Consider the following 15920-nt stretch of genomic DNA (forward strand, 5'->3'; position numbering starts at 1 on the left):
ATTGTGACTAAGGGCTGAAAATGCAAATATTAATTCATGTATTTATTTATACAAAAATAAACTTTAATGGAAACACACACATACTTATATGAGTAAAGTCTTACAGAATCAGGTCCTAAAATTAATATTTATATCAAACAACGATAATTCTGTCAAGAAGGCAAGAGCTATAGAGTCTCCATACCTAATAATTCGCATTTAGATGCCCTATTAAGTGTTCTGCTACCATTATGGGGGAAACCATCACATCCTAAAAAATTTAAAATATGAAAGATTCATTTTCTGGATAGAAAGTGGATTTTATTTGTTTAAATATGCTGTGAACAGCTAGATTTGCAGCATAATCGCTAGATTGTGATTCCAAATGGTATATTTTTACAGTTAGAGAAAAGTTAAGATATAAACAAATTCATTTTTTAAAAAAGTTATAATGTAATCAACTAAAACAAAACTGTTATAGGATCTGCTAAATATGGAAAAAACTATGGCTCCCCAAAAGAGCAGTTTTCCCTACCAAGGACTTAATCCAACTCCTTTGAAGTCAACAGGTAAATTTCCTTTGACTTGAACATAGACTGTTGAAGAAGCATATTAAATATTCCTAGCCTTCTCCAGCCTTTCTTAATTTCTTGCCCACTATGATATGTTTTTTGTTATTAATTAAGACTTTGATCCTGCAAACACATGCATGCATAAATTTATTCATGTGAGTTACTGGATCAGGATCTAACTTATGACCTCAACCTGCACCCACTGTTAATGGGTGCATTGCTATTGCTTTTGATGAGGCAGGACTTCTAAGGGGCTTGGTCTTATTATTTGCCTGTAACACCTGTGTTGCTACAGAAATAAATACTAAAGGTAATCTACTAAATCAGTTGGGTGAAAAGGTTATTAATTGACTTTCCATATATAAACAGTGCATTAGACAAAGATCAACTAATGATTCAGGCCACAGAGCAAATTTTCCACATAGCTTATAAAACCCACTCCAGTTGAAGAAGAAAACTACTCCAGCTGCCAAGATGGGAGAAGAATAATTTTCATCATCATCAAGGAAGAACCTTCCCATTAAAACACTCTGTGCCAACACCACCAGCGCCTCCAGCCCCAGGGAAGATGAAGTCTAAAGGGGGCCTGGTTCCCGCAACTCGCCCCCCCACCCCTTTGACAAATGTGAGGCCATGGCCCTCCAAGCTCAGTGGACTCCTGCTGACTCAGTGAGTGAAAGCCTGACACCAGTGAAGTCAGGGGGAATTTTGCCATTGACTTCAATGGAGCCAGGATTTTACCTCCCCCCCACCGCAGGGGTCGGCTGTGTGGCCAGCTATAATGTCCCCCCAGACGAGCTCGTGGCTGCATCCAGGCGACCCCTCTGTCTGGCCTGGTCTCCCCAAGGTGTCGGTGCCTGGCCGGGAGCTGAACGTCGCCACTCCCCTCCCACCCCTCGCGTTCCCTACCGCTCCCATCTGCGATTCTGAGTCCTTCTCCCTCTCCCCTCCCCTCATAAACGAAGCAGCCCCGCCCCACCACTAGAGGGGGGTCACGCTGCCCTCGGATCCCAGCGTGAGGCCCGACGACCCCTCAGCACCTCTCCCCCAAGATCCAGCGCTGATCCGGCTGCAGCTATTCCGAGGCCACAGCAAGAACCACCCGGCTTCCCCTGGCTCAGTTGCATCGAGAACACCTGCTCCTATCACCCGCGGCGCCATCGAGACCCCATTGCCTTGCGCTATATGTGACACCCCCCTCCCCGCCCCCCGCCAGCACGCGCAGCGCCTTGTCTTCAGCAGCCGTTAACGGTCCCGCCGCGCGCGGCCCCGCAGTGAAGCGCGAGGAGCCGCTGCTGGGCGGGCCGGTCGAGGTGACAGAATCCCCAGCACATCGCTTGCAGGAGCAAAGCGAGGCGAGGCGCTGGGAGCCTGGGACTGGGATCCTGGGGAAGGAGAAGGGAGGTGGGTGGGACCAAACCCAGCTAGCCACTCAGAGAGCCAGATCTGTGTCTCCCCAGCAACGGGCCTGGGCTGGTCGGGGCTGCGCCTCCTCGGTCCATTCCTCCCTGCTGGTCATTATCTCTCGCTCCCCCTCGCCTCAATAGGCTGTGGGGCTGAGCCTGCCCCTCTCATCCACCCTGCAGGCTGGGATTTGGGGGATGTGGGGGAAGGTCCTTTATTGGCCTCATTTCCTCCCTTCTCGTCCCCCTCCCAGCTTTGCTGCTACACACCCCACCCAGAAATGAGCTAGTGAAACTAGGGGGAGGTGATTCTCCTGCTGCTGCTCTGTAGGGGCTGCAGGGATCTCCTCTCTGCCCAGATCTGAATCAGGGCTTTTAGGCAAGGAGGAGATTATTTGATCGAGGGAGGGGACTTTTTTTTGAAGGGTTTAGCTCTGTCTATAGTATTTCGTGAGGGGGGGCGGGAGGGACTGTCTGGTTACTGACCATGGGCAAGGACCAGGAGCTGCTGGAAGCTGCCCGGACTGGGAATGTGGCTCTCGTGGAGAAACTCCTGTCGGGGAGGAAAGGAGGGATCCTGGGCAGTGGATCTGGAGCTATTCCACTATCCAGCTTACTGAGGTAGGGACATGAATCCCCAGCAGGTGCTGGGGATATTAACCTTCCCCCTCCCCATCATTACCATCCTCACCATCCTCATGCCTGTATTTTTCATAGTAACCACAAAATGTTCACTCTCGTTAGCAAGTACAATGTGTCAGTGCTTAAAGTCACAGACATTCATTATATTAAAAGAGGAATTTTGAATGTATTGCCTTCATTGTGTCAGCAGGGTGCTTGTTTCTCCTATATTACTAACATTGGTGCAGAACTTATGCATTTGTTGGGTGGATTGCTTTGCACAATGGTGTAGTTACTCAGGTTTCCTTTAAAATGTTCTATCTCTTTTTTTTTCTTTGAATGGTTTTTTACAAAATGTGATCCAATTGCTAATGACAGAGATGCTATTGTGTGTTATATGGAAAAAGCCATAACTTCTTCCCAGGCTCTCACCCATAGTTGCTACCCTAACTTGCAGAAGAAATTAACCATGCCAGGGTAATGAGTCTATAAAATGAAGAAAGTGAACCTTTTGAAGAGAGGTCATCAACACAGAGTAGATGTAAAACTTATGGAGCAGTTTAGGTAACAGTAGTGGTACTTTCAAGATATCTGGATTTAGTTGAGTCTATCTGGGTGAAAGGAGTCAACTTTAGTCTTTAGTCATATCTCATGCAGTTTGTAGGAGGGCTTTTGATGTGAAGTTTCAGCATGTTGCAAGTGAAAAGTACATTATCACAAGCATTTGACATTTTTCAAATAAAAGGTCTGCAGCACGCAATCTGCTACCAGTGCTGTACATTATACTAGACACAGCACAGCAAGGCAGAATGAATTGAAACACAATTGACCTAAAACTTGAACTAATCATTAAATGTGTTCTACTGGAAGAAAAGAAACAGGCCCAGATTAATGGAAATTCTTTAAATGAAAGGCAAGAAAGGTTAACTCATTGAAAATTATACTGCCAGTACATCTCTACAGGCCACTTTATTTATATAACCTATGATATTCTCCATAGTAGGAACTGTAATATTCCTGTCAAAATTATACCAATTAAACTCTATTAATTTTTTTTTATTTTAATTTTTTATCGCAATAAACAACAGTTTAGATACACAGTTTATCAAACCTTTGTGATGCCATAGTGGCCGCAACACAATTAACTTTTATTTAATTACTAATATGTTGGCCAAAGTTAAAATACATTTGTATAATTGCTTTTGGTACTTTAATTGAATAGCCTGTCAGATAATTGATTGAATTTAAATGATAAGCATCACTTATTACAATGTGATACATATTTCTCTGTAACAACATCATTTTACCAGAATGTAGTTTATTTCAGTACAATGATTATCCATTTAAGAACCACTTCAACTGGATATATTTATATAGTTAATTTATTTTTTAGAGCTGGTCCCTCTGCCCTGCTGGTGCACTGGTACTTTCTTATTGAAAATCACAAGTCCTATAATTCTGTGTAAGAAAGTGTGTTTGCTTGTGTTTTTCCGATTATAGAAAACTGGCATATTAGCTGTATTCACAGTGTGGTTTGTATGATGTACAAATGGATATAATAGAATATTGGTTAATGGGTTATGGTAGTCATTGATCATTAGTGACAAACATTTCATGTTGTATAAGTCAGATATTTTCTTCTACAGTAAGCACTTTGGTTTGTTTTATTATAATGAAAGTAAAACTAGTATATTATTGTGACCACGAAACTTCTAATGTTATGTCTCAAAACAAAATCAATGGATAAGCTTTTTCAACCTTTTAAAAATGAAGAAATGTAAACAGGAAACTTCAGAAATAAGAATACAACATACAACACGTTTAAAATAAATTATGAAAGAATTAAATAGTGAACTGATATATAAAAGTGCACAATCTATATAGACCCAATGCTGTGCTTTGCGTAGCTGAGCGTAGCATTTTCTGCAGTCAATAGTATTATTACTTTGTCACTAGGACTTCTCACAATAGTAAGTAGTGCTGGGCAAAATTTTTCAACCAAAACTTTTTTTGGTGAAAAATGCAGATTTGGCGACACCAAAACGTTTTGTAAATTTGCGTCGATTTTGCCACAATGTAATGCAACAAAAACATTTAAAAAATCTAACTTTTTTTATTTCAACAATTTTTAAATGAAATGTTTGTTTTTTATTCCATATGGCTTTTTGTTTACATTTTATTTTAGAAAAAATTAAAATGTAAAAAATGCTCCAAATCAAAATAAAACGTTTCAGGTTAAATGAAATGTTTTGTTTGACACAAAACAAACCTTTTTTCAACTTTTCAATTTGCCAAAAGTCTAAAAAAACGTTCTTTTTGGTTTAGTTCAAATTTTTTCCCACCAATTATGTCTTGAGATAACTATTTACAAGACTGAGTATTAAAGGATTGAGTGGTATGTGTGATTAATTTTTTTCTTAAAGAAACAAAAAGGGAAATGACTCTCCGTTTGTATACTGCATACTTCATATGGTCTCCAATAGAATTATGCAATTTTACAACTTGTCAATGCTGCAGCACCAGAAACTATATAGACATATTGTATTATGGTGGGGTAACAGTAATAAAATAGGAGTATGTCAACACTACCGGGGCTGCAGGGATCGATCCCAGAAGTGCTCTCTGGTTGACGCCGTTAATCCACCCTCCACCCCCCCAAAGGAGTAGGGCTCCATGGATCGGAGGGCATTTCCCGTTGACACAGCACAGTGGAGATGCTGCGGTACGACAACATATGTAAGTCAATGGGAGATACATGTCTCCCATCAACCACCGGTGACAGTGTAGATCAGGCCTAAGAGAAGACATACATGAATAGGGAGAGAAGAGAGGGAGAGGAAGAGGAAGCAGTGGGAAGAGGGAAGGTCTGGAATTCTTTAAGCCATCTTAACTTTTTTTTTATCCACATCTATCTAGAAATGGGGTCCAATTTTCTTTGAATTCATATGATTGCTCTCTGTGTGATAGGCTATTCTTTCTTTGGCTGCTAACTGAGACAGTTACGAATACCACTGCTTTATTCTGGGCATAAACCTATTCTTCCATTTTTGTAGAATAATGTGCTTGGTGATCATTGCAGCCCTCAAACTCCAAAGTCTTTGTGGTGGAGCTAAACCCAGTTTAGCAGGTAAATCCTAGGGTATAATTTTTGGCTGAGGTTTGGCTGCTGAAGCTGAGCACTATTTTAACTCTTGTGTCCATTTCCTTCCACACCTGCCTGGCTGTTGGACAGTCCCATAGGATATGTGTCAGGATTCCTTTTTCTTTCTTCAAGTGCCAACAAACATCAGAGGATAAGGCCTTTATTTTGTACAACCTCAGTAGCATCCAATACATTTTGAATAAAATCTTTTGTTATAACAAGAATATACTGAGATCCACACAGACATTTCTAAACTTATCTAATATGCTATGGCACTGGGATTCTTCTAAGGGCTGGGATAAAGCCCCCTCTGATGATTTCACAAAGAACTCCAAATTCATGGAGTTTCTCTTTATTAACAAAATATACATAGTGGACATGGGTTTGGGGAATTTATAAAGCCTTTCTAAAGATCCCAGTAGTTCTGGGGCCTCTAGCAGACATAGGGCATCTGGACAAAACTGATCAGTTATCAACTGTCTTAGTTGTAAGTACAGTAAGTCCACTGAGGAAGGCAGGTCATAACATTGTTTTAGCATTAGAAAAGGGGCAAAGGCCTCATCACTGACTATCTCGGAAATCAACATGATGCCCATACTCGGCCAGTTCTTCCAATTTATAGGTTTGTCCCAATTTGCAAGTCCTGGGTTGCCCCAAATGGGTGCTTTTGCATGACTGTGAAGATTAAATTGGTACCTCATAGCTGGGATAGTCCTGACCCTTCACGCAGCTGTCATTGTGGGCACTTTATTTTTCTCCATTGAACAAACGAGAAACCGAGGAGAACAGCAGAGGGAATAGATGTATTAATGGATGTTCATTTTCCACCCACATAAGGGTGGACATAAGGGTATTCGCATGGTTGAACCAGTTTGACATCTGTGACATCATAAAAGCTGAATAGTAATTTTGTACATTGGGAACCCAAACTCCTCCTTCTCTATAGGAGTTTAAAATGATAGCCATGGGAGTTAACCAGGGCCCTACAGGAAGGCTCTAATAATGCTATTCAATTTTCTAAAATAAGAGTGGGATATCTTGGGTCTCAAACCCAGGCCTATGAGTTCCTCTACAGCAATTGCATCCTAGCCTCCACTCAATATCTGCTGAAACCTGGTGGGCCAAGGAGCTACTAGGACCACAGCCTCAGCCAAGGCACCACCCACAGGATCACTGATTGGAGGATCGCCCAGCTTCTCCAGTTGGTCCAACCATGATATTTAAGCCAGAAGGAGGCACAGGAAGTTGTCTGAGCAGCTAGGTGACTCTCTGTTGGTGTTGGATTGGGCCCTGCTGGTGCCTGCCTCCTGCAACCAACCCTGTTCCTGATTTCTGCTCTGCTCCTGGCTTCTGCCTCACCCCTGCCTTTGCTCCTGGTTCCCACTGTACTCCTGCTCTGTGACTGCAGTGACCCAGCTAGGCTTCTAGGCTAAGCTATCTGTGAGGAGGCAGAAGCAAATCAAAACAAAAAGAATAATTTTAAATTTTTAGAACTTTATTAAGTGAAAACCCAAAAGTTATACCAGGAGATTAATTAATATAGAACATTACCAAGTACTTGCTGCTTATATTAATAAGATATAGATTACAATCACATTAACTGTTGCGAGTTTGTGCAGAGCTTCCTTATTCTGTGCAGTTAATACCAAATACATTGTTATTAATGAGAACAAAAGAAATTAATCAACAATACACTGTGTCACTTCAGAGAAGAATCAACTTTTTGTCTCCGTGGCTGTAAGTCCAGTTCTGCTCTTGCTGTCTGATCCTCTGTTTCTCTTCAGTTTGAAGTGCTCCTCAGGTTCAACATTCGTGTGGCTGCACCTCTTTGCACCGAGTTTATCCATAAGCAGGGTTTCTTTACCTGGTGTCCCTCATTTGTCCTATTAGGTGCCTTTGACCTGTGTTCTTTCAATAGATGGTCAAACAGTCATTCTTTCTGTTCATTTATTTTAGGTCCTCTATGAGGGGCATCTCATTTACGGTTTTCAGGATCTGTTTTCATCTAATAAAACTTTTTGATCAATTTGCTTTTCATCAATTATATTTCCTTTCAGTTTTTTCCCTTTATTCTTTCTCTTGGTAAGTCTGCAGATTTTATTCCTCTTTGCTCCCCTTCTCTAATAGTGTCTGCTCACACAGCCAGGTCTGTGTTTTTTGTTTGTTTGTTTGTTTTTTTTTAATCTCCAACATGTACAGTAACACAATACATACATTACATTCCTCATGATCACACTATACTTCAAAACATTAATTCCAACTTCAGACATCTATCCACTGGTGAAATGTATGATGTGGTGTTTTCCCCTATTATTTCACCTCCCCAGCCCTTTACAGCTCCACTGGCCATGCACTTTCTAGATGGAGAAATTGTATGTTGACGCTGCTGCAGATTGGCAATATCTTTGTTTTAGTGTTTATCTTTTCAGTTAAGTAGATGAATTTTGAAGAGAAGGGCTAAAAAGATTTCAGCCAGGGGGAAAAGGGTTTGTAGTTTAAAGAAGGTTGATGTTGATGTCTGTAAATATTGAGGTTGGTAGGTGTGATTAATTTTGTGCAAATAGAGTAGAAAATTCAGTGAAGCACACCAGACAAAATCTCTGAAAAGTGTTATTTTTGAAGATTTATTTCTTTTACCATGAACATTTGCCAGTCACCAAAATATACTTTAAAAAAATTAACAGATGCCTTCCCACTCAGAATAATTTCTACTCCTCCCCCCCCCAAAAAAGGTAACCTAGTGCTCATCTTTGAGCAGTGTCCCTATGGGTACTCCACTTCAGGTGCGCAAGCACCTCATGCTCCTTTGATTGGAGATTTTTGATAGCAGAGCCTGTTTAACCCACACATGCGCCCTATCCAGCTCTGTGGCTATATATAGAGCTGTGCAGACTAACCACTTTCAGTTCTATCTTAACCTCCTCGGCCTCAGACAGAGCCTCAACAGTGTCAGAGTTGAGCTTACCTCAACTGCAATCTTTCAGTTTTACTTAGTAGTTAGTTTTTAGTACTGGCATTTAGTAGTAGTAGTAGTAGAAATTTTTTTTAAAAATTGCTGTAAGAACTGTTGTCCTTTATTTTTGTTTCTACCCTCTGGGGCACTTTAGATTGCTGAGAAGGTATGCCTAGTTCTTTTGGTTTAAGTGTTGCCTTTTGTGCCGGAAGGCTATCCCAGTGAGTGACAGGCACTTCTGATGTGTCCTTGGCATTGGCCATTCACATATCCCCAAAAGTGTAACTTTTGCCTGGCTTTAAAATCAAGAGCCAGAAAGAACCGTGAGATTAAATCAAGTATCCTCATGATGGAGAGCTCCCTCCATCTGTTTTCTTAATCCACTCCAGGGGATCCCCCATACAACAGTCTCCGAGCAATTAGCTTGCCTTAACCACTTAGACACCACACTCCCCTAAAGCATCTAAGAAGAAGACTCAAAATTCCTCTCAAAAAGACTCCAGAAAACAGGTAGGTAATGTACCTCAAAGAAACCATGCTTGCCAATTCAGGCAACCACTTTGGCATCCATCAGTCTCAAACTCCATACCCACAAGGCTGCAGGTTCCTCAGGTACCATGAGCACCAGCAAATCCGAGGACTTTAAGGGTTTCAGCTCCAGACAATCTTTTGGTGCCATCACAGGATCGAGGTGGCAAGGATAAGACTACTACCTCTTCTCACTCAGCTGCAGAAGAGCAGACTAGCAGTTAGCAGACACTCCTCAGAGCGTGTAAGGACTATGGTACCATCTGTTTCCACTACCATAATCACCTTTGCCCAGGCTGCCACCTTGGTACTGAGAAATATGTTGGTACTGCAGGAATTTAGACTTTCTCAGGACCTTGCAGTATCTGAGATGCCTGACTCCCCTTTGTTCTGTACTGGTCTGTTTTCTGTTCCTGTTTCTCTAGGTCTCTGGACATTCACCCAGTACTGACAGAGTCACCACCTTCTTCTTCTGGTGCACCACTTCTACAAAGTGATGTTGAGGAGGAAGAGCATGAGGACTTCTCATCTGTCTCTCAAATTTCAGTTCAGGGCTCTCATTATCAAAGGAGTGTTTTCTCAGAGACTTTGAGGGAGGCAGGATGTGCTCATGAGAGGCACCTTCAGGCTCCATCTCGGAGGTATGAACATCCTTGGGTCCTCATACCTATACCAGATGGGCCCCTTCCTTGGCCACATTGGGATGCATGGATGGCTTATCAACAGTTTTATATGACCTCTAGTACCACTTGTCACCACAATAAGGGTAGACATTCCCCATTCTCCTCTCTCTCTAGAAGGCTCGATCCACAGGAAAAGACCTTTGAGGAGCAGAAGGTGAGAGTGGACAAGAGAGGTCACCCCTCTATCCCCCAAACCAACATCTCTTCTTCATCCCCAGGTGAAACCGTCATAGCTTCCCCACCATCCCTGGCTGATGACTTCAAGCAGCTCCAGGACCTCATTAAAATGATAATCGACTTTTTACAGATTCCATTTGAGGAGGTTAAGGAGTCACAACTTACTGCAATGTATGCAAAATGTTAAAACAATGTATCATTTGCCTGGATTGTGTTACCTATTAATCAGGCTCTGTTTTATCCCACAAAAATAATCTAGCATACCGCAGCAACTATACCACCCACTTGTAAGAGGGCAGATACAAAATTTTGTATCATCTAAGGATTCAGAATTTTTATTTTCTCATCTCTCTTCCAATTCACTAGTTGTTGAGGTGGTCAACGAACATGGAATGCAACATGGATGCTAAGTCAGTGCTGTACAACAAAGATCAGAAGCGCCCTGATTTGTCTGTAAATCATATTTGTCAGCTACTCCGCAGTTTAGAATCAGCAACTATTAGGTGTTGATGGTGAAATATAATCACACCAACTACTTGAACTTTAATTCATTTATTGAGTATCTTCTGCCATAGCAGAGGGAACAATTCCAGGCAATCATTACAGAGGGTCAGCTTCTTGCCAGAACATCTGTGCAGGCATCTCTGGATGCTGCGGACACAGCCACTCATTCTGTTTCTATGGCGGTGGTCATGAGAGGGCCTCTTGACTTCAGCTCTCAGGATTTCAAAATGCAATCAAGGACCTATTCTTCAGTGGCTTGAAATTGTTTGTGGAGAACATTGACAAATCTCTGTATACATTAAAGAATTCCAGGGCCACTTTCCATTCTCTGGGAATTTACACATCTACATATGAGGAAATTTAGTAAATCCTAAGACAGCATTGAGATCTCATTCTGCTCAATTCCCTGGTTCCTGAAGACTGTATGAATCCCAGCATAAGAGACAGAGGTTCCAGGAAAAGACCTTCAACACAAGCAGCGACCTCGCAACCTTAATCTTCTAAACACCAATTTTGATGGGGGATTGGTCGGGGTTCTGAGTTAACATTCCCCTTCATATCAGCAGCAGTGATTCATGTGCCTTCCTTGCTTTGGTGACCACCTTTATCACTTCTGGTGGGCTTAGGAACTTATCATTATGGACAAGTGAGCTTTGGAGATCATATCAGCAGGGTACTCCATCTACTTTACTTCCCTCTCGCCATCCAATCCCTCTTCCCCGTCCTTCCTCAAGGACCCCTCTCTCAAGCTACCTCTGAAGCAGAAAATAGACTCTTCTCCTGCACTTGGGTGCTGTAGAACCAGTAGCTGTGCAACACAAAGGAAAGGGTTTTATTTCAAGTACTTCTTGATTTTAAAAAAGAACAACACGTGGAGACCCATTCTAGTTCTAAGGCTACTCAACAGCTTTGTGAAGATACAAAAGTTCAAAATGGTAACACTTGTAGCAATGATACCATCATTGGACCAAGAGGGTTGGTTCTCAGCTCTCAGTCTACAAGATGTATATTTTAATATAGCAATTCAGTCTTCCCAGAGAAGATTTCTATGTTTCATTCTAGGTCGAAACAACTTGCAACACAGAGTGCTTCCATACGGTTTCCCCTCTGCTCCCAGAGTGTTTTTCAAAGGTTCTATCAGTGGTAATGGCTTACCTTTGCAGAGGAGGAATCCTGATGTTTCCATACCTCGACAAGTGGCTGCTGAAGGACACTCCTACAGCAAGGCCTTCATGGCCACTCAGAAGGCTATAAATCTACTTCTCAGATTGGATCTGCAATTAAACACTGAAAAGTCCTTGTTTACTTCGATGTGGTAGCAACCAAAGCCTACCGCCCAACACAGGTTGCAGCACTGTCAAATATGGTTACTAGAGTCCACATCAACCTCCAGACACCAGCCAAAAACTGTCTCCAGCAACAGTGGCATATGGCATCTGGTACTTTTGTGATAAGCCATGGAAGCTTGTGGATGCACTGCCTTCAGGGGTGGCTCAGAATTGTTTATTTGCTGAGCAAACACAGCTTGAACAAATTACTCTTGATGCCCACATTCATGAAGAAATCCCTTGACTGGTGGAAAAACCCTTAGAGCATCTGTGCAGGAGTCCCTTTTGCTTAACCAATTCCAATGGCAGTAACAATAGCAGATGCATCCCTGTTAGGATAGGGATCACACCTGGACACTCACACAGCTCAAGGCAGGTGGTCATTTTTTGAGACTACTCTACATATCAGCTTGCTGGAACTCAGGGCAGTCAGAAATGCCTGTTTCCATTTTTTGCCATTGATCAGCGGCAAATATGTGAAGATTGTGACAGGCAACATGTCATGCATGTTTTATATCAACTGTGAAGGGGGAGTGAGGTCACCCTCTCGCTTTGCTGAAGCAGTAAGATGCTGGAGTTGGTGCATACAAAATCATATCAATGTTGCAGCAGCTTACCTTCTAGGCTGTCAAATCATTACTGCAGATTCCCTTTAAACATTTCTCTCAGGACCACAAATGGGAAATAGATCCCATTGTGCTCCACAACATATTTCAATGATTGGGCATCCTGCAGAGAGACTTGTTCACCATGTCCAGAAATAAGAAATGCTCCCAGTTTTGCTTAAGAGGCAGATTGGGCTGCCAGTCCTTGGGAGATGCCTTTCTCCTTTGTTGGACGTCAGGTTTGCTGTATACATTTCCTCCAACTCTTCTAATATTGAAGGTACTTATCAAGATAAGGAAAGACAAGGCCAGGGTTATTCTGGTTGTCCCAACGTAGCCAAGATAGACATGGTTTCCTTATCTCATCCATTTGGCTGTTTGTCAACTGATCACTCTCCACACCTTCCCTCATCTTTTCTCTCTGGTTAAATTCTTCATCTCAACGTCTGAGTTCTTCCCCTCAACTCATGGCTGGTTGATTGTTTGTGGGGTTGCAAACAACCTGTTCTGAGGAGTTAAAAAGAGTACTGTTACCTAGCAGGAAGCAGTCTACTTGTAATACTTGGCTGCAAAGGTGGATGTGACTCAGCCACTAGTGTAACTTTAGACACATTCTGCTTGCGTCCTCTTCAGTGTCAAATATGCTAAACTACATCCTGCAATTGAAAAAATCCGGGTTGTCTCTGAGTTCTGTTAGAGCAGCGGTTCTCAACTGGTGGTACGCGGAAGAAGGCTGGGTGGTACGCGAGCCGTACCGCGCTGCCTGCCGCCGCCGAAAGTCCCACCCACTCGCACGAAACGCTGCCGCCAAAAAGGGGCAAACGGCGACAGGGTTTCGGTGGAGGGCATTGTTCCCCCCATGTAACCCCGCCGCCGCCGAAAGTCCCCCCCGCTTTTTTTCCCAAGTGTTAGTTGGGTAAGGTACAGTCAGGTCAAGTGGTACTTGATCTGACTGTACCTGACCCGAGTGGTATTCGGGAAAAAAAGGTTGAGAACCGCTGTGTTAGAGTACATTTGGCAGTCATTATGGCCTTCCACTCCCCGGTAGATGATTTTTTGGTATTCACTCATCCAGTGACAATGAGGTTTCTCAAGGATTGGGAAATCTTTTTCCACAAGTCAAATGTCCTACCCTGATTTGGGACTTCAACTTGATGCTTAGATGTCTTACGAGATCCCCCACCCCGTTTGAACCTATGGTGATCTGCTCTTTCCTTGACCTCTAGATAAAAACAGCCTTACAGTAGCCAGTACTTATGCTTGAAGAGTTGGGGAGATGAGATTCTGATGGCATATCCCCCTTTCACAATGTTTTTCAAGGAAAAAGTCACATCTTATAAATTCTAACCAAAGGTGTCCTCTGATTTCTGCATTAAACAGACTATTAATCTGGCAGATGCGGTATTGCATGCACTTGATGTCAGAAGGGCTTTCTTCTTTTATATGGACAGGACTGAGCCATTTAGAAAATCTCCCAGATTGCTTGTGTCTACTGCAGACAAATCTAAGGGATCTTCAGTTGCCAAACAAAGACTCTCTTGATTGATATCTGGCTGCAATTACCTGTTATCAGTCTCATAGTCTCCAACGTCCTTTGAGAGCATGAACCCATTCAGTAAGATCTCTTTCTATTTCAGTAACCTTTCTTAAGAATGTCCCATTGCTGAAATATGTAGAGCTGCAACTTGAACCTCCATACAAACCTATGTGAATGTTACTTAGTAACCCATAACTAAGCTTCCGCTGCTATATTTGGCTCTAATGTGCTATCTTCTATTTTGCACTTGACTCTGAAGTCTGTCCGCCTGCCCACCCTCCTTACAAGGTACTGTTAGGTAGTCATCTGAAGTGGAGTACCTATGGGATCACTACTTGAAGAAGAGGAAGGGATTACTCATCCTGTGCAGTAACTGTGGTTCTTTGAGATGTGTATCCGTATAGGTGCTCCACTACCTGCCCTCCTTCTGAGTTCTCTACAATGGAGCTTTGTGATAGAGAAGGAATGGACAGCAGTTCGTCCAAGCAGCTCTATATAGCCACGGTATGAGCACGGGGCTGGTTAGGGTTCATGTGCAGGATGAATGGGTATTACTATCTAAAATCTCAGATGAAAGGCTCATGAGGAGCATGCACACCTGAAGTGGGGCAGCCATAGGAACACTTCTTGAAGAACCACAATTACCCCCCCCCCTCCCCTCCCCGAGAGCTTTTGCGATCCTGCAAAGCCTAACACAGCTCTAATTATGGAACTACTGTCAGTGCCTCCATAATTTTACTAAATGTACTTGCTTCTTTATTACATATTTATAGTAAAGAAGCTGTCCAAATTTTACACAGGAAGAAACAGTATAGACAAAATATACTGAATGCTTTTTACTTATTTCCAAGTATTTTTGACTTTTACCTATAGGCTGTACTTTACAGATGAATGATAGTTCTGAGGGTTAAGAGATTATTATTAAAATTCTTTTAAATGTAATTGCTGCCTTGTCAATGTTCATTGGTTTACATTTTAAATTACCAGTAAATATGACTAATTGATTTCTATATCTAGGTCATTCCTGTAGGTTAAAAAAACCAATATTGGAAGTAGTGACCTTAGGATCTCAATTAAACCTCTGCTCTACTTTTCTCAATAACATCACTGTCACTTATTTTTAGTGTTCTATTTTCCCAAGTAATTATTTATCCACTTCCATATCCTGCTTGGCATCGCTGGCTAATTTGTCAAATTATGCACATAAATAATTTTGCAATCACTTTGCTTTCTGTATTGCGCACATATATTGCAGTGTAGTATCATATGTAGTCAAGTGGCCAAGTGATCAGTCAGGAACCTTCTTGCATAATGGGGGATAAGTAACATTTCAATGCACCAAATATAAATGTATATATAAACTAAATTTATTATATTACATTTATGTATGTATATGTTAACAATCAATCTTCTTGCCTGTTATGAGATGATTTTCATTGTGAGCTAGATTGTGTTTTGGACTCTGTGCCTGTGTAAGGGAGTTAGTACTCCTCACCCCTACACTTGTGTGCTACCTGGATATTGGATCCGGGAGCATAGGAGTAAATAGGGCTACTTACAAGGAATAGTTGTATAATCTACATTGGTGCCCCTCTTCCCAACTCTCTGACCAGGGTAGCTGAATCAGCACATGTGAGGGCGAGAGGAAAGGGGAAGGAATAGCTGTTGGTTCAGGTAGTAATTTACTGTTGGTATGGGCCAACACTAAATTCCTTCCCAAAGCAAGATGGAAGCAAGGGAGGAATTGTGACTTGGAAACGTGTGTCTCTCAGTCACATTAACATGTGGGGCTACTCCTCATTGGGTGTAGCTTATGTACTATCCATTGCTTAGGGCTGTGCTTAAGGTCACACAACAGTGGACAACATGACATAGTATTCAGGGCTGG

At 42.2% G+C, this 15920-nt stretch overlaps 1 protein-coding gene across 3 annotated transcripts in view; it reads left to right on the top strand.

The window, feature by feature from the left end:
- The first annotated feature begins 2441 nt into the window (after window positions 1-2441).
- The window catches only part of ANKS1B (ankyrin repeat and sterile alpha motif domain containing 1B), a 736922-nt gene continuing 723443 nt past the window's right edge, over window positions 2442-15920 (top strand). For all 3 annotated transcript variants that reach the window (XM_067559741.1, XM_067559742.1, XM_067559740.1), the window contains exon 1: window positions 2442-2575. In XM_067559741.1, coding sequence (XP_067415842.1) covers window positions 2442-2575 — 134 coding nt within the window. The remainder of the gene's footprint in view (window positions 2576-15920) is intronic.

This window comes from Emydura macquarii, unplaced genomic scaffold, assembly GCF_026122565.2.
Source record: "Emydura macquarii macquarii isolate MOO-44397 ecotype Brisbane River unplaced genomic scaffold, CSIRO-AGI_Emac_v2 contig_2205, whole genome shotgun sequence".
In the NCBI taxonomy this organism is placed as follows: Eukaryota; Metazoa; Chordata; order Testudines; family Chelidae; genus Emydura; species Emydura macquarii.